At 52.4% G+C, this 12,465-nt stretch overlaps 1 protein-coding gene across 2 annotated transcripts in view; it reads left to right on the top strand.

The window, feature by feature from the left end:
* The window catches only part of dnajc4 (DnaJ (Hsp40) homolog, subfamily C, member 4), a 175,856-nt gene that overhangs the window by 139,325 nt on the left and 24,066 nt on the right, over positions 1 to 12,465 (top strand). For both annotated transcript variants that reach the window (XM_070868212.1, XM_070868213.1), the window contains exon 7: positions 9,099 to 9,185. In XM_070868212.1, the coding sequence (XP_070724313.1) occupies positions 9,099 to 9,185 (87 nt within the window). The remainder of the gene's footprint in view (positions 1 to 9,098; positions 9,186 to 12,465) is intronic.

Below are 12,465 nucleotides of genomic sequence, written 5' to 3'. Positions count from 1 at the left end.
GTTTCTGCACGCTCTCGGCGATAAGACTCGAGGTGCTCAGCACCCTCCCGGATGCACTTCCTCCACTTAGGGTGGTCTTTGGCCAGGGACTCCCAGGTGTCAGTGGGGATGTCGCACTTTATCAGGGAGGCTTTGAGGGTGTCCCTGTAACGTTTCCTCTGCTCACCTTTGGCTCGTTTGCCGTGAAGGAGTTCCGAGTAGAGTGCTTGCTTTGGGAGTCTCGTGTCGGGCATGCGGACAATGTGGCCCGCCCAGCGGAGCTGATCGAGTGTGGTCAGTGCTTCATTGCTGGGGATGTTGGCCTGGTTGAGGACACTAACGTTGGTGTGTCTGTCCTCCCAGGGGATTTGCAGGATCTTGCGGAGACATCGTCGGTGGTATTTCTCCAGTGACTTGAAGTGTCTATTGTACATGGTCCATGTCTCTGAGCAGTTCAGAAGGGCGGATATCACTACAGCTCTGTAGACCATGAGCTTGGTGGTGGATTTGAGGGCCTGGTCTTCAAACACTCTTTTCCTCAGGCGGCCGAAGGCTGCACTGGTGCACTGGAGGCGGTGTTGGATCTCGTCGTCCCAATGTCTGTTCTTGTTGATAAGAGGCTCCCGAGGTATGGGAAATGGTCCACGTTGTCCAGGGCTGTGCCGTGGATCTTGATGACTGGGGGGGGGCAGTGCTGTGCGGCGAGGACAGGCTGGTGGAGGACCTTTGTCTTACGGATGTTTAGTGTAAGGCCCATGCTTTCGTACGCCTCAGTGAATATGTTGACTATGACTTGGAGTTATACCTCTGAATGTGCGCAGACGCAGGCGTCGTCCGCTTACTGTAGCTCGACGACAGAGGATGGGAGGGTCTTGGACCTGGCCTGAAGGTGGCGTAGGTTAAGCAGATTCCCACTGGTTCTGTAGTTTAGTTCCACTCCAGCAGGGAGCTTGTTGACTGTGAGGTGGAGCATGGCGGCGAGGAAGATTGCGAAGAGGGTTGGAGCGATGACTCACTCACTCACACAGACACACTCACTCACTCACTCTCACACACACACATTCTCGCACAGTCACACACTCACTCACACTCACAATCACTCATTTCACTCACTCACACACACACATTCTCGCGCAGTCACACACACACACACACACATTCACAATCGCACTCACTCACACACTCACCTCACTCACTCACACTCACATATTCACACTCACTCACACAGTCACACTCACTCACTCACATTCTCACAGCCACACTCACTCACTCACTCATCTCACTCACCTCACTCACTCACTCATCTCACTCACCTCACTCTCTCACTCATACACACACATTCTCATACAGTCACACATTCACACTCTCACACGCACACACACACAACTAGAATTAGTCAGGGCACAGCATCATGGATAAGACTGTGCACATAACTAAGAACCCCTGCAGTTGCCCTAACCTCTGACTATATGATAGCTGTCAGTGGCTGCTCTAGAAGCTCGACACTATCCAGGACAAAGCAGCCCGCTCGATGGGCACGCTACCCACCACCTTCAACACTCACTCCCTCCACCACCGGTGCACCGTGGCTGCAGTGTGCACCGTCTACAAGATGCACTGCAGCAACTCGCCAAGGCTTCTTCAGCAGCACCTCCCAAACCCGCGACCTCTAACCCCTAGAAGGACAAGGGCAGCAGGTGCATGGGAACACCACCACCTCCACGTTCCCCTCCCAGTCACACACACACACACCATCCCGACTTGGGAATATATCGGCCGTTCCTCCATCGTCGCTGGGTCACAATCCTGGAACTCCCTCCCTAACAGCACTGTGGGAGCACCTTCACCACACGGACTGCAGCGGTTCAAGAAGGCGGCTCACCACCACCTTCTCAAGGGGCGATTAGGGATGGGCAATAAATGCTGGGCCTTGCCAGCGACGCTCACATCCCAGGAATGAATTTTGAAAATGGCAGCAGAAGAGAGCGATTGGACTCTGCATCTGTCATCGGATTATTAGCAATCTTTAACTGTGACATATTGCCCCCTGTAAAGCAATATAGTGTGGGAGAAAAGACATTTTAGAGAAGCCAGCTGTGATGAAAGTGCGCGCGCAAAGACTGATGGTTTTATACATTGCAGCCTGTAGCATCTGGCTGGGCTCTGTATTAACATATGTAGTTTATCAGGAATACATGAACTCCGACATGCACCGAAAATGTAATTAATACGTGTTTACATCAGAACTGTATGTTATATACATATTTAGACACAGTAATCTCCAGAGTGTAGCTCCGTCCGCCAAATGTTGGTTCAAGTATCTAAGTATTGCTTAACTCGGCAGACTCTTGGTGATTAAGCTCAGGGCACATGTCAATGAGAACAGTTTCCAACCCAGACGCGCAGCTGAACTGAGGTCCCGTGACCAATGGAATCATGTTCATCCCACACATTCATTCATGATTTGTAAGGGTTAGCTACCTAGTGGGCCAAGGGCTCCATGAGTTGCAGTACTAAACCCTATCGATCAGATAACCAACCCTGTTCTGACTTAGCTGGGATCGCCATCATCATAGACAGCCCCTCAAATCGAGGATGACTTGCTTCCACGTCAAAAAGTTCACCGGTGTTTCAATGAAGGACCTAATATTCCGGATCCCGAACTACATCCTGAAGGGTGGAAGGTGGTTTTTTTTAACGTGGGGTGGCCGTTGCACACCAGCCACCACACGGGGCTTGACAGCGAGGTCTCGGTCCAGGGGCAAGGGTTAACCAGGACGACTGGAGACCAGCTCTGCTGCACGGACCCAGTGCGCGCACATATTGCACAGTGTGGGCTGGGCCCGTGCTGCCCCTGGGCCCTCGCCTCTTCTGGGCCCCGAACTCGCGCCTCTCCCGGGCCCCGATCACGTCTCTCTACAATCTCTCGCCGCTCCTTCGCCCCGGCCTCGCCGCTCCTGATGTACCTGCCCCACGCTCCAATCACCGACCTGGACCTTGGTGACGTCCCTCTTCACTGCCGTCGCTCTCCTGCTCCAACACGCACTGCTCCCTGGAGCGGTACACCGCCACACTGCTCCTTCCGCTCCCCGGCCTGCTCCGATGGTGCTCACAGTCCAATACGGGACCCACAGTCCCTGTTCACGGGTGGGACAGACAGTGGTCGAGGAAAGGGGTGAGTGGGACTGGTTTGCCGCACGCTCCTTCCGCTGCCTGCGCTTGGCTTCTGCATGCTCCCGGCAACAAGACTCGAGGTGCTCAGCACCCTCCTGGATGCACTTCCTCCACTTAGGGCGGACTGGTCTTTGGCCAGGGACTCCCAGGTGTCTCAGGATAGATGTGGCAGCACTCACACTTGTAGGCCAAGGTCGTGGCCCAGGGAAGGTGCAGCGCGGGCCAGCAGTGAGGTCAGGAGGCCTGCACCGTATTCTCCGAAACCCAGGGTCCTGTGGGAAGGAGGGGGGACAGTAGGAGTGTGTGTGGGTGTGTGTGCGCGCACCCGTCCTGGTTACACGCACAGGCAACTTCCACCCTTTACAATGGAGTTCGGGACCTGGACCGTGATGGACAACCTCAACAGCGACACACCGGACAACTGAGAACTCATCTCAGTGTGGAAGTACGTCATTCCCGGCCCCGAGGTACTGCTTAAGAAGAACATTGGAAGTGAAAGACGATTTGCGCACAGCAAGCTCCCACAAACTGCAATGTGTTAACGACCAGATAATATGTTTTAGTGATGTTGATTGGGGGATAAATATTGACCAGGACATCGGGGAGAACTCTTTGAATAGCGCCCTAGAATCTTTTACATCCACCTGAGAGGGAAGATTGGCCTCAGTTTAATGTCTCATCCGAAAGACGGCGTCTCCGACAGTGCAGAGCTCTCCCTTTACTGCCCCTCCGACAGAGCAGCACTCCCTCAGCGCTGCCCCTCCGACAGTGCGGCACTCCCTCAGTACTGCCCCTCCGACAGTGTGGCGCTCCCTCAGTACTGCCCCTCTGACAGTGCGGCGCTCCCTCAGTACTGCCCCTCCGACAGTGTGGCGCTCCCTCAGTACTGCCCCTCTGACAGTGCGGCGCTCCCTCAGTACTGCCCCTCCGACAGTACGGCGCTCCCTCAGTACTGCCCCTCTGACAGTGCGGGGCTCCCTCAGTACTGCCCCTCCGACAGTGCGGTGCTCCCTCAGTATTGCCCCTCTGACAGTACGGCGCTCCCTCAGTACTGCCCCTCTGACAGTGCGGCGCTCCCTCAGTACTGCACTGCAGTGTCAGCCTAGATTATGTGCTCAAGTCCCTGGAGTGGGCTCGAACCCACAACCTTCTAACCCAGAGGCGAGAGTGCTGCCCACTGAGCCACAGCTTGCAGATGATAACAATAGGCTAAGGATTATCACTGGAGGAATGAAGTGAGGTAATGGAAGAATTTTTCTCACATGGAAAAATTGTTTCCATGTAAGATAATTTAAAATGGAATTGAACCGGTATTTGAAAAGGAATTCAGGGGAAACCTCTTCACCCAGAGAGCGGTGAGAATGTGGAACTCGCTGCCACAGGGAGGGGTTGAGGCAAATAGTATCGATGCATTTAAGGGGAGGCTGGACAAACACATGAGGGAGAAAGGAATACAAGGATATGGTGATGGTGTGAGATGGAGAGGGGTGGGAGGGGGCTGGTGTGGTTTATCAGCCCCGGCACCGAGCGATGGGGCCCAATGGCCTGTGTCTGTTCCGTACATTTGATGTCATTCTTTGAATAATATGAAATGGTTACGGGGAAGGGAGAGGGTAACAGAATTAAAGTCAATGTGTCCAAATGAAGCATTGCCCTTCAATGCGAGCGAGTCAAATGGCCTCCTGGTATTGTGCAAAGCTGCGAGCCTGTAGTGAAGGGACAGCCACTCCCCCCACACCCCCTAACGTCACCTTTGGGCCCACTCCCTGTACCTTGTCGGAGCAGCGAGCATTGGCTGCTGCCAGGGCGCCCATCCCCAGCCCCACCTCCCCGGGTCACGGAGTGGGGCACTTTGCGAGGATTGAAAGTGGATGAAAATCCGATTTTAAATCTCCCCCAAGTGGAGAAACACTGAGCACCTGACCCGACCGGACGACTCTAGCGTTTAGCTTTTCCCCCCCGCTGCCCCACCCCGGGCCTTATTTGAGCTGGATTTTCAGCCCTGCTCATCTCGGAACGCAAATGGCGACGGGGCGGTAAATTTGCAGCGGGAAATGGTTTGTGCCCTGTACCGTATGCACCTGTGAGAATGCTCGCAGGTTTGTAGAGCTGTTGCTGTTGCCTCTTATCAACAAGGGCAGACATCGACGACGAGATCCAACACCGCCTCCAGTGCGCCAGCGCAGCCTTGAGCTGCCTGAGGAAAAGAGTGTTCGAAGACCAGGCCCTCAAATCTGGCACCAAGCTCATGGTCTACAGGGCTGTAGTGATACCCGCCCTCCTGTATGGCTCAGAGACGTGGACCATGTACAGTAGACACCTCAAGTCGCTGGAGAAATACCACCAACGATGTCTCCTCAAGATCCTGCAAATGCCCTGGGAGGACAGACACACCAACGTTAGCGTCCTCGACCAGGCCAACATCCCCAGCATCGAAGCACTGACCACACTCGGCCAGCTCCGCTGGGCAGGCCACATTGTCCGCATGTCCCCCAGACACGAGACTCCCAAAGCAAGCGTTCTACTCGGAACTCCTACACGGCAAACGAGCCAAAGGTGGGCAGAGGAAACGTTACAAGGACACCCTCAAAGCCTCCCTGATAAAGTGCAACGTCCCCACTGACACCTGGGAGTCCCTGGGCCAAAGACCAGTCCGCCCTAAGTGGAGGAAGTGCATCAGGGAGGGCGCTGAGCACCTCGAGTCTCGTCGCCGAGAGCGTGCAGAAACCAAGCGCAGGCAGCGGAAGGAGCGTGCGGCAAACCAGTCCCACCCTCCCCTTCCCTCAACCACTGTCTGTCCCACCTGTGACAGGGACTGTGGCTCTCGTATTGGGCTGTTCAGCCACCTAAGGACTTATTTTAAGAGTGGAAGCAAGTCTTCCTCGATTTTGAGGGACTGCCTATGATGATGATGATGATGTGAGGGGCTTAGCCAGTCACGTGACGTTCACAAGACTCAATAAAACCCCAGCCAGTTGGGTTCGGGGGATCCACGATGGGGCAGGTGGTTGTGAGCCTGGTGGCTGAACCGGTAATGTGTCGTGCGATTGTTAAACCTTTGCTAATAAACCGACTAGTTCGTAACAGCAATGTGTTGCTATGAATTCTTTAGCAAAGAGCCCGTGAAGCAAATACATTACCCGTCCTCAGCCACAGAATTCATCAGCTGGGCCCTGAGTGTGGGGCGGAGCGCTAGGGGAGGCATTCCACACCTCTCTCAGGACGCTAGGCCGGCTGAGCATGCGAAAGTCCCGAGCTAGATAGCCGGCCTCGGAGCACCCGAAGAGAGGCTCGCTTGAAAAGAAACAGCACAAAAACCAGTCACCGCCCCACGTTAGGATAAGTCGTAAAAATAATGACAAACGAAACAATCACGGGAACCTCACTCATTACCGCACTCACCGCCCCGGGACAGCTTGGCGGTCCCACTAGGGGGGCGCTATAGGCTCAGCGTCAATTCAAAATGGAAGCACTGTCGCAGCCAGCGGCGTTCCACACCGGCTCGCTGCTCCTGGGCGGTGATGCTCAGCGCCCCCCCCCCCCCCCCCCCCCCGGCAAAACCAGCAACTAATTTCCCTCCGGGGCGGTGACATACCGAAAATCCAGCCCACTATCATTAGATTAAGGTTTAATTATTATGGGAAAGCCAGATTTTGTGTTTAATACTGGTGCGGCGAATGTTTTGTGGCGGAGGAGCGGCGAGAGATCGTGACGGAAGAGCGGCGAGAGATCGTGACGGAGGTGCGGCGAATGAGGGTACGGGGCCCAGAAGAGGCGAGGGGCCCAGGGGGCAGCACGGGCCCAGCCCCACACTGTGTGCGATATGTGCGCGCACTGGGTCCGTGCAGCAGAGCTGGTCTCCAGTCGTCCTGGTTAACCCTTGCCCCTGGACCAAGACCTCGCTCTGTCAAGCCCGTGTGGTGGCTGGTGTACAACGGTCACCCCACGTTAAAAAAATCCACCCACAGGCATCTTCCACCCCTGGAGTTCAGGACTGGAATATTGGGTCCTTCATTGAAATCTCTATGAACTCATCCCTTTTGGTGTGGAAGCAAGTCACCCTCGTTCGAGGGACCACCTATGATGATGGTATATACACAATTGGAATGGGGATCCAGCTGTACAATAAATTCCATGTTCCAGTTGACTTGAGGCCTACTGAAGATGCAGTCTGCACTGGGACTAATTCCACAGAATAATCGCAGCCTGGCTGGAGTTCTGCAACTCTAATCTTTCCCAGATATTCTCCTTTCCAATTCACATAAGGACATAAGAAATAGGAGCAGGAGTCGGCCATTCGGCCCCTCGAGCCTGCTCCGCCATTTAATGAGATCATGGCTGATCTGATCTTGGCCTCAGCTCCACTTCCCTGCCCGTACCCTTGACTCCCTTATCGCTCAAAAGTCTGTCTATCTCCGCCTTAAATATATTCAATGACCCAGCCTCCACAGCTCTCTGGGGCAGAGAATTCCACAGATTCAGGAGAAGAAATTTCTCCTCATCTCCGTCTTAAATGGGCGACCCTTTATTCTGAAACTATGCCCCCTAGTTTTAGATTCCCCCACGAGGGGAAACATCCTCTTTGCATCTACCCTGTCCAGCCCCCTCAGTATCTTACACGTTTCAATAAGATCACCTCTCATTTGTCTAAACTCCAATGAGTACAGGCCCAACCTGCTCAACCTTTCTTCATAAAACAACCCCCTTCATCTCAGGAATCAACCAAGTGAAGCTTCTCTGAACAGCCTCCCAGATTGTTCCTTTTTCTTTTTAAACTATCAAGGGCAGCCAAGTTTTAAGGCACAAGAGGGGATTACAAGAGGCCAGACTCCCTTGCAACAGTATTACTGTGGGATCTCACAATGCTCCAAGCAATCTCTTGAATTTCACGTACTGGGAATTCCAGTGAATGGGGCAATAACATATAAAAGCTGGGATAGTCCCAGTATCATTCAGTGAGAGAACATGGCAGCCACTGTACTTTTAACGTTCCATCGGATATACGGCCCAGAAACAGGCCGTTCGGCCCAGCCAGTCCGTGCCGGCGTTTATGCTCCACTCGAGTCTCCTCCCGTCTTTCCTCATCTAAATCTATCAGCATAACCCTCGATTCCCTTCTCCCTCATATGCTTGTCCAGCCTCCCTCTAAATGCATCGATACTATTCGCCTCAACCCCTCCCTGTGGTAGCGAGCTCCACATTCTCACCACTCTCTGGGTGAAGAAGTTTCTCCTGAATTCCTTTTCAAATACCGGATTCAATTCCATTTCCGCACTGTCGGAGGGGCGGTACTGAAGGAGCGCCGCACTGTCGGAGGGTAAGTGCTGAGGGAGCGCCGCACTGTCGGAGGGGCCGTTTTTTGGATGAGACGTTAACCCAGACCCCGTTTGTGTAGAGCAAGGCCAGAAGAGCCTATAACCACCTGCTGCAGTGGCCTGTCGAGCGAAGGGTTGTATTTGTTTTTTAAATTCGTTCCTGGGATGTGGCCGTCTCTGGCAAGGCCCAGCATTTATTGCCCATCCTTGAGAAAATGGTGGTGAACCGTCTTTAACCGCTGCAGTGTTAGGGTTTGTGTTGCTGTTATGGCTAGAGAGCAGTTAAGAGTCAACCACATTGCTGTGGGTCTGGAGTCACATATCAGCCAGACGGGGTAAGGGCGGCAGATTTCCTTCCCTAAAGGGCATTAGTGAACCAGATGGGTTTTTATGACAATACAATAGTTTCTTGGCCACCATTACTGACACAAGCTTTTTAATTCCAGCTTTATTTAATTAACTGAATTTAAATTCCCCAGCTGCCGTGGTGGGATTTGAACCCGAGTCTCCAGATCATCAGTCCATGCCCCTGGATTACTACATAACCACTCTGCTACCGTACCCGTGTTGTGGCAAGAGAACACCAGATACACTCCCATAATTGTAAATCGGGCTTTATTTTTCTTGCAGGAAGCTGGAAGAAGCTCACAACAGCTTCATGAACAACAAGGATCGAGTTATAACGGAGATCTATAATGAGTCTAAGGAACGAGCAAGGTAACATTCCAACTTGTAAAAATAAAAGACAGACTTGCATTTATATAGCGCCTTTCACGACCACCGGACAACCCAAAGCACTTTACAGCCAATGAAGTACTATTTGGAGTGTGGTCACTGTTGTAATGTGGGAAACACGGCAGCTGATTTGCACACAGCAAGCTCCCACACACAGCAATGTGATAATGACCCGGATCATCTGTTTTAGTGATGTTGGTTGAGGGATAAATATTGGCCCCAGGATACCGGGGAGAACGCCCCCTGCTCTTCTTCCAATAGTGGCCCCGGGATCTTTTACATCCACCCGAGAGGGCAGAAGGGACCTCAGTTTAACATCTCATCCCTCAGCACTGTCAGCCTGGATTTTGTGGTCAAGTCCCTGGAGTGGGACTTGAACCCACAACCTTCTGACTCAGAGACGAGAGGGCTGTCCACTGAGCCGCAGCTGATGATCATTGTGGAGTGGTGTCCATGGAGACTTGTGACTGGCCTCACTGGGCAGGGTTAGTGGGTAGTTCGTGAGCATGTGTGTGAGTGAGTGGGTCTGTGAGTGAGTGAGTGAGTCTGTGAGTGAGTGTGAGTGAGTCTGTGAGTGAGTGAATCTGTGAGTGAGTGAATGAGTCTGTGCGTGAGTGAGTATGTGAGTGAGTGAGTCTGTCAGTGAGTGAGTCTGAGTGAGTATGAGTGAGTGAGTGTGAGTTAGTGAGTGTGAGTGAGTGAATCTTAGTGAATGAGTCTGAGTGAGTGAATGAGTCAGTGAGTGAGTGTGTCTGTGAGTGAGTCTGTGAGTGAGTGTGAGTGAGTGAGTCTGTAAGTGAGTGAGTCTGAGTGAGTGAGTCTGTGAGTGAGTCAGTGAGTGAACGAGCTCATAAAACGCTCTCGGCAGCTTTGAACCTTTATCGCACAGTTTAGAATTCGATTCTGAATGAAGATAAGAGACTGGTTTGGTCGTGTGCTCCAGCCGGCCACTGATTACCGTGTCCAGGGAATGTTAATGTCTGTGGCTTCTCTTTGCCCACACGAGTTTCGAGTTGAGTCAGACAGTGTTTCCATATTCCAAACATCTGGAATGTTCCCCATTCGAGATTCTGCAGTGACCAAATTTCATGAATGCATCCAAATGTCAATGGTATTAAATATAACTGCAACAGTATTCTAGTGTCTGATTCTGCGCCAGCCAGCTCCTGTTTGGAGAAGAAAACTGGTTACGAGTTTGATGCCATGAATACAGGGACGGGGAATGTGTCGCGCGTCTGACTGGGTCCACCCCACACAGTGGTCACCCGTGACTCGCTGTTTGACTTGGGAACCTTCAATTCCCATCTACAGTCACACCTCGAGCCAGGTATCAAATAATAACGGGACTCGGGGGCACCCAAATCTCAGCAGCTGTTGAGTTGGGAGTGGCTTAGCCAGTCACGTGATGTTCTCCAGACTCAATAAAACCCCGGCCAGTTTGGTTCGGGGAATTCACGATGAGGTATGCAGTTGTGAGCTGAGTGGATGAACTGGTAATGTGGAGTGTGATTGTTAAACCTTTTGCTAATAAACCAAATCGTTCTTACTACTCCGATCAGTCCGTAAATGTGACCCCGAGCTTCCGGTCGCCTGTCACTTTAATTCCCCGCTCCACTCCCACTCTGATCGCTCCATCCTCGGTCTCCTGCACTGTTCCAACGAAGCTCAACGCAAGCTCGAGTAACAGCACCTCATCTGTCGTTTAGGCTCTTTACAGCCTTACTCGCTCTACAGCTTACAAGCGCTCTACTCGGAATTTCTTCATGGCAAGCGAGCCCCAGGTGGGCAGAGGAAACGTTACAGGGACACCCGCAAAGCCTCCCTGATAAAGTGCAACATCCCCACCGACACCTAGGAGTCCCTGGCCAAAGACCAGTCCGCCCTAAGTGGAGGAAGTGCATCCGGGAGGGTGCTGAGCACCTCGAGTCTCGTCGCCGAGAGCGTGCAGAAACCAAGCGCAGGCAGCGGAAGGAGCGTGCGGCAAACCAGTCCCACCCTCCCCTTCCCTCAACCACTGTCTGTCCCACCTGTGACAGGGACTGTGGTTCTCGTATTGGACTGTTCAGCCACCCAAGAGTGGAAGCAAGTCTTCCTCGATTCCAAGGGACTGCCTATGATTACAGCCTTCTGGATTCAACATCGAATTCAACTCAGGCCTTAACCTCGGCCCAGATTTTGCTCCAATGTATTTTCTCTCTCTCTTTGTCTTCAATGGCAGCTAGTAATTATCCCGCCATTCATACCCTATCTGAAGAAATCTTCTTCTAACTTCTGCCATTACCATCTCAAGTCGGCCTATCATCCCTTTTGTCTCTCGAATCTCTCCTGCCTTCCACCCGATCAACGACCTTCCCTTTTGTTCTTTCTTCCCCTCCCCCGCTTTCAGCGCTTGTTAAGAATCCGTTCTTTTCGAACACTATCCAGTTGTGACAACTGGGTCATCGACCCGAAACGTTAACTCTGCTTCCTCTCCACAGATGCTGCCTGACCCGCTGAGATTCCCAGTATTCTCTGTTTTTATTCCAGATTCCAGCATCTGCAGTATTTTGCATTTAGTTCTTAACAACAATGTGTTGCATGAATTCTTAAGCAAAGAACCCATGAAGCAAATACATTCCAGCAGTGTTCTGTATCGCCAGTTGCGTGTCAATGACTTCTAGATTTCTAGACCCTCCGGAGGTACCACAGGGCAGCTAGCGCCTGGGGAACTTTACCCCAACAAATATCGAACGGAAACAAGCCACACACCATCCCGACTTGGAAATATATCGGCCGTTCCTTCATCGTCGCTGGGTCACAATCCTGGAACTCCCTCCCTAACAGCACTGTGGGAGCACCTTCACCACACGGACTGCAGCGGTTCAAGAAGGGGGCTCACCACCACCTTCTCAAGGGGCAATTAGGGATTGGCAATAAATGCCAGCCTTGCCAGCGACGCCCACATCCCAGGAACAGAAAAAAAAGAGGAAAGAAGTAATAATAGGAGGTAGTAATGTCACCCTGACTTCAAATGAACTCCGAGGTGGTGAGAGTGAAGATGAAAATGTTTCACGCTTAGCTGCCCCATGATCAGCATTGTCTGTGGTTTTATTTCACAATCCTGCTAGTTTACTTCCGGTCTGCGTTTATGTTGGCAGTCCAGATAATGACAATCCCTGTGCTCCCGTGTTTAAACGCGAGTGACAGCAATGGAAGGTCCTTGTGCTCTCCAGCAACAGGAGGACACCATTCAGCCCCTCGAGCCTGTTCCGCCATTCAGTTG

This window comes from Pristiophorus japonicus, chromosome 27 (genome assembly GCF_044704955.1).
Source record: "Pristiophorus japonicus isolate sPriJap1 chromosome 27, sPriJap1.hap1, whole genome shotgun sequence".
NCBI classification, from domain to species: Eukaryota; Metazoa; Chordata; class Chondrichthyes; family Pristiophoridae; genus Pristiophorus; species Pristiophorus japonicus.
This window is presented reverse-complemented; position numbering and strand designations above follow the sequence as displayed.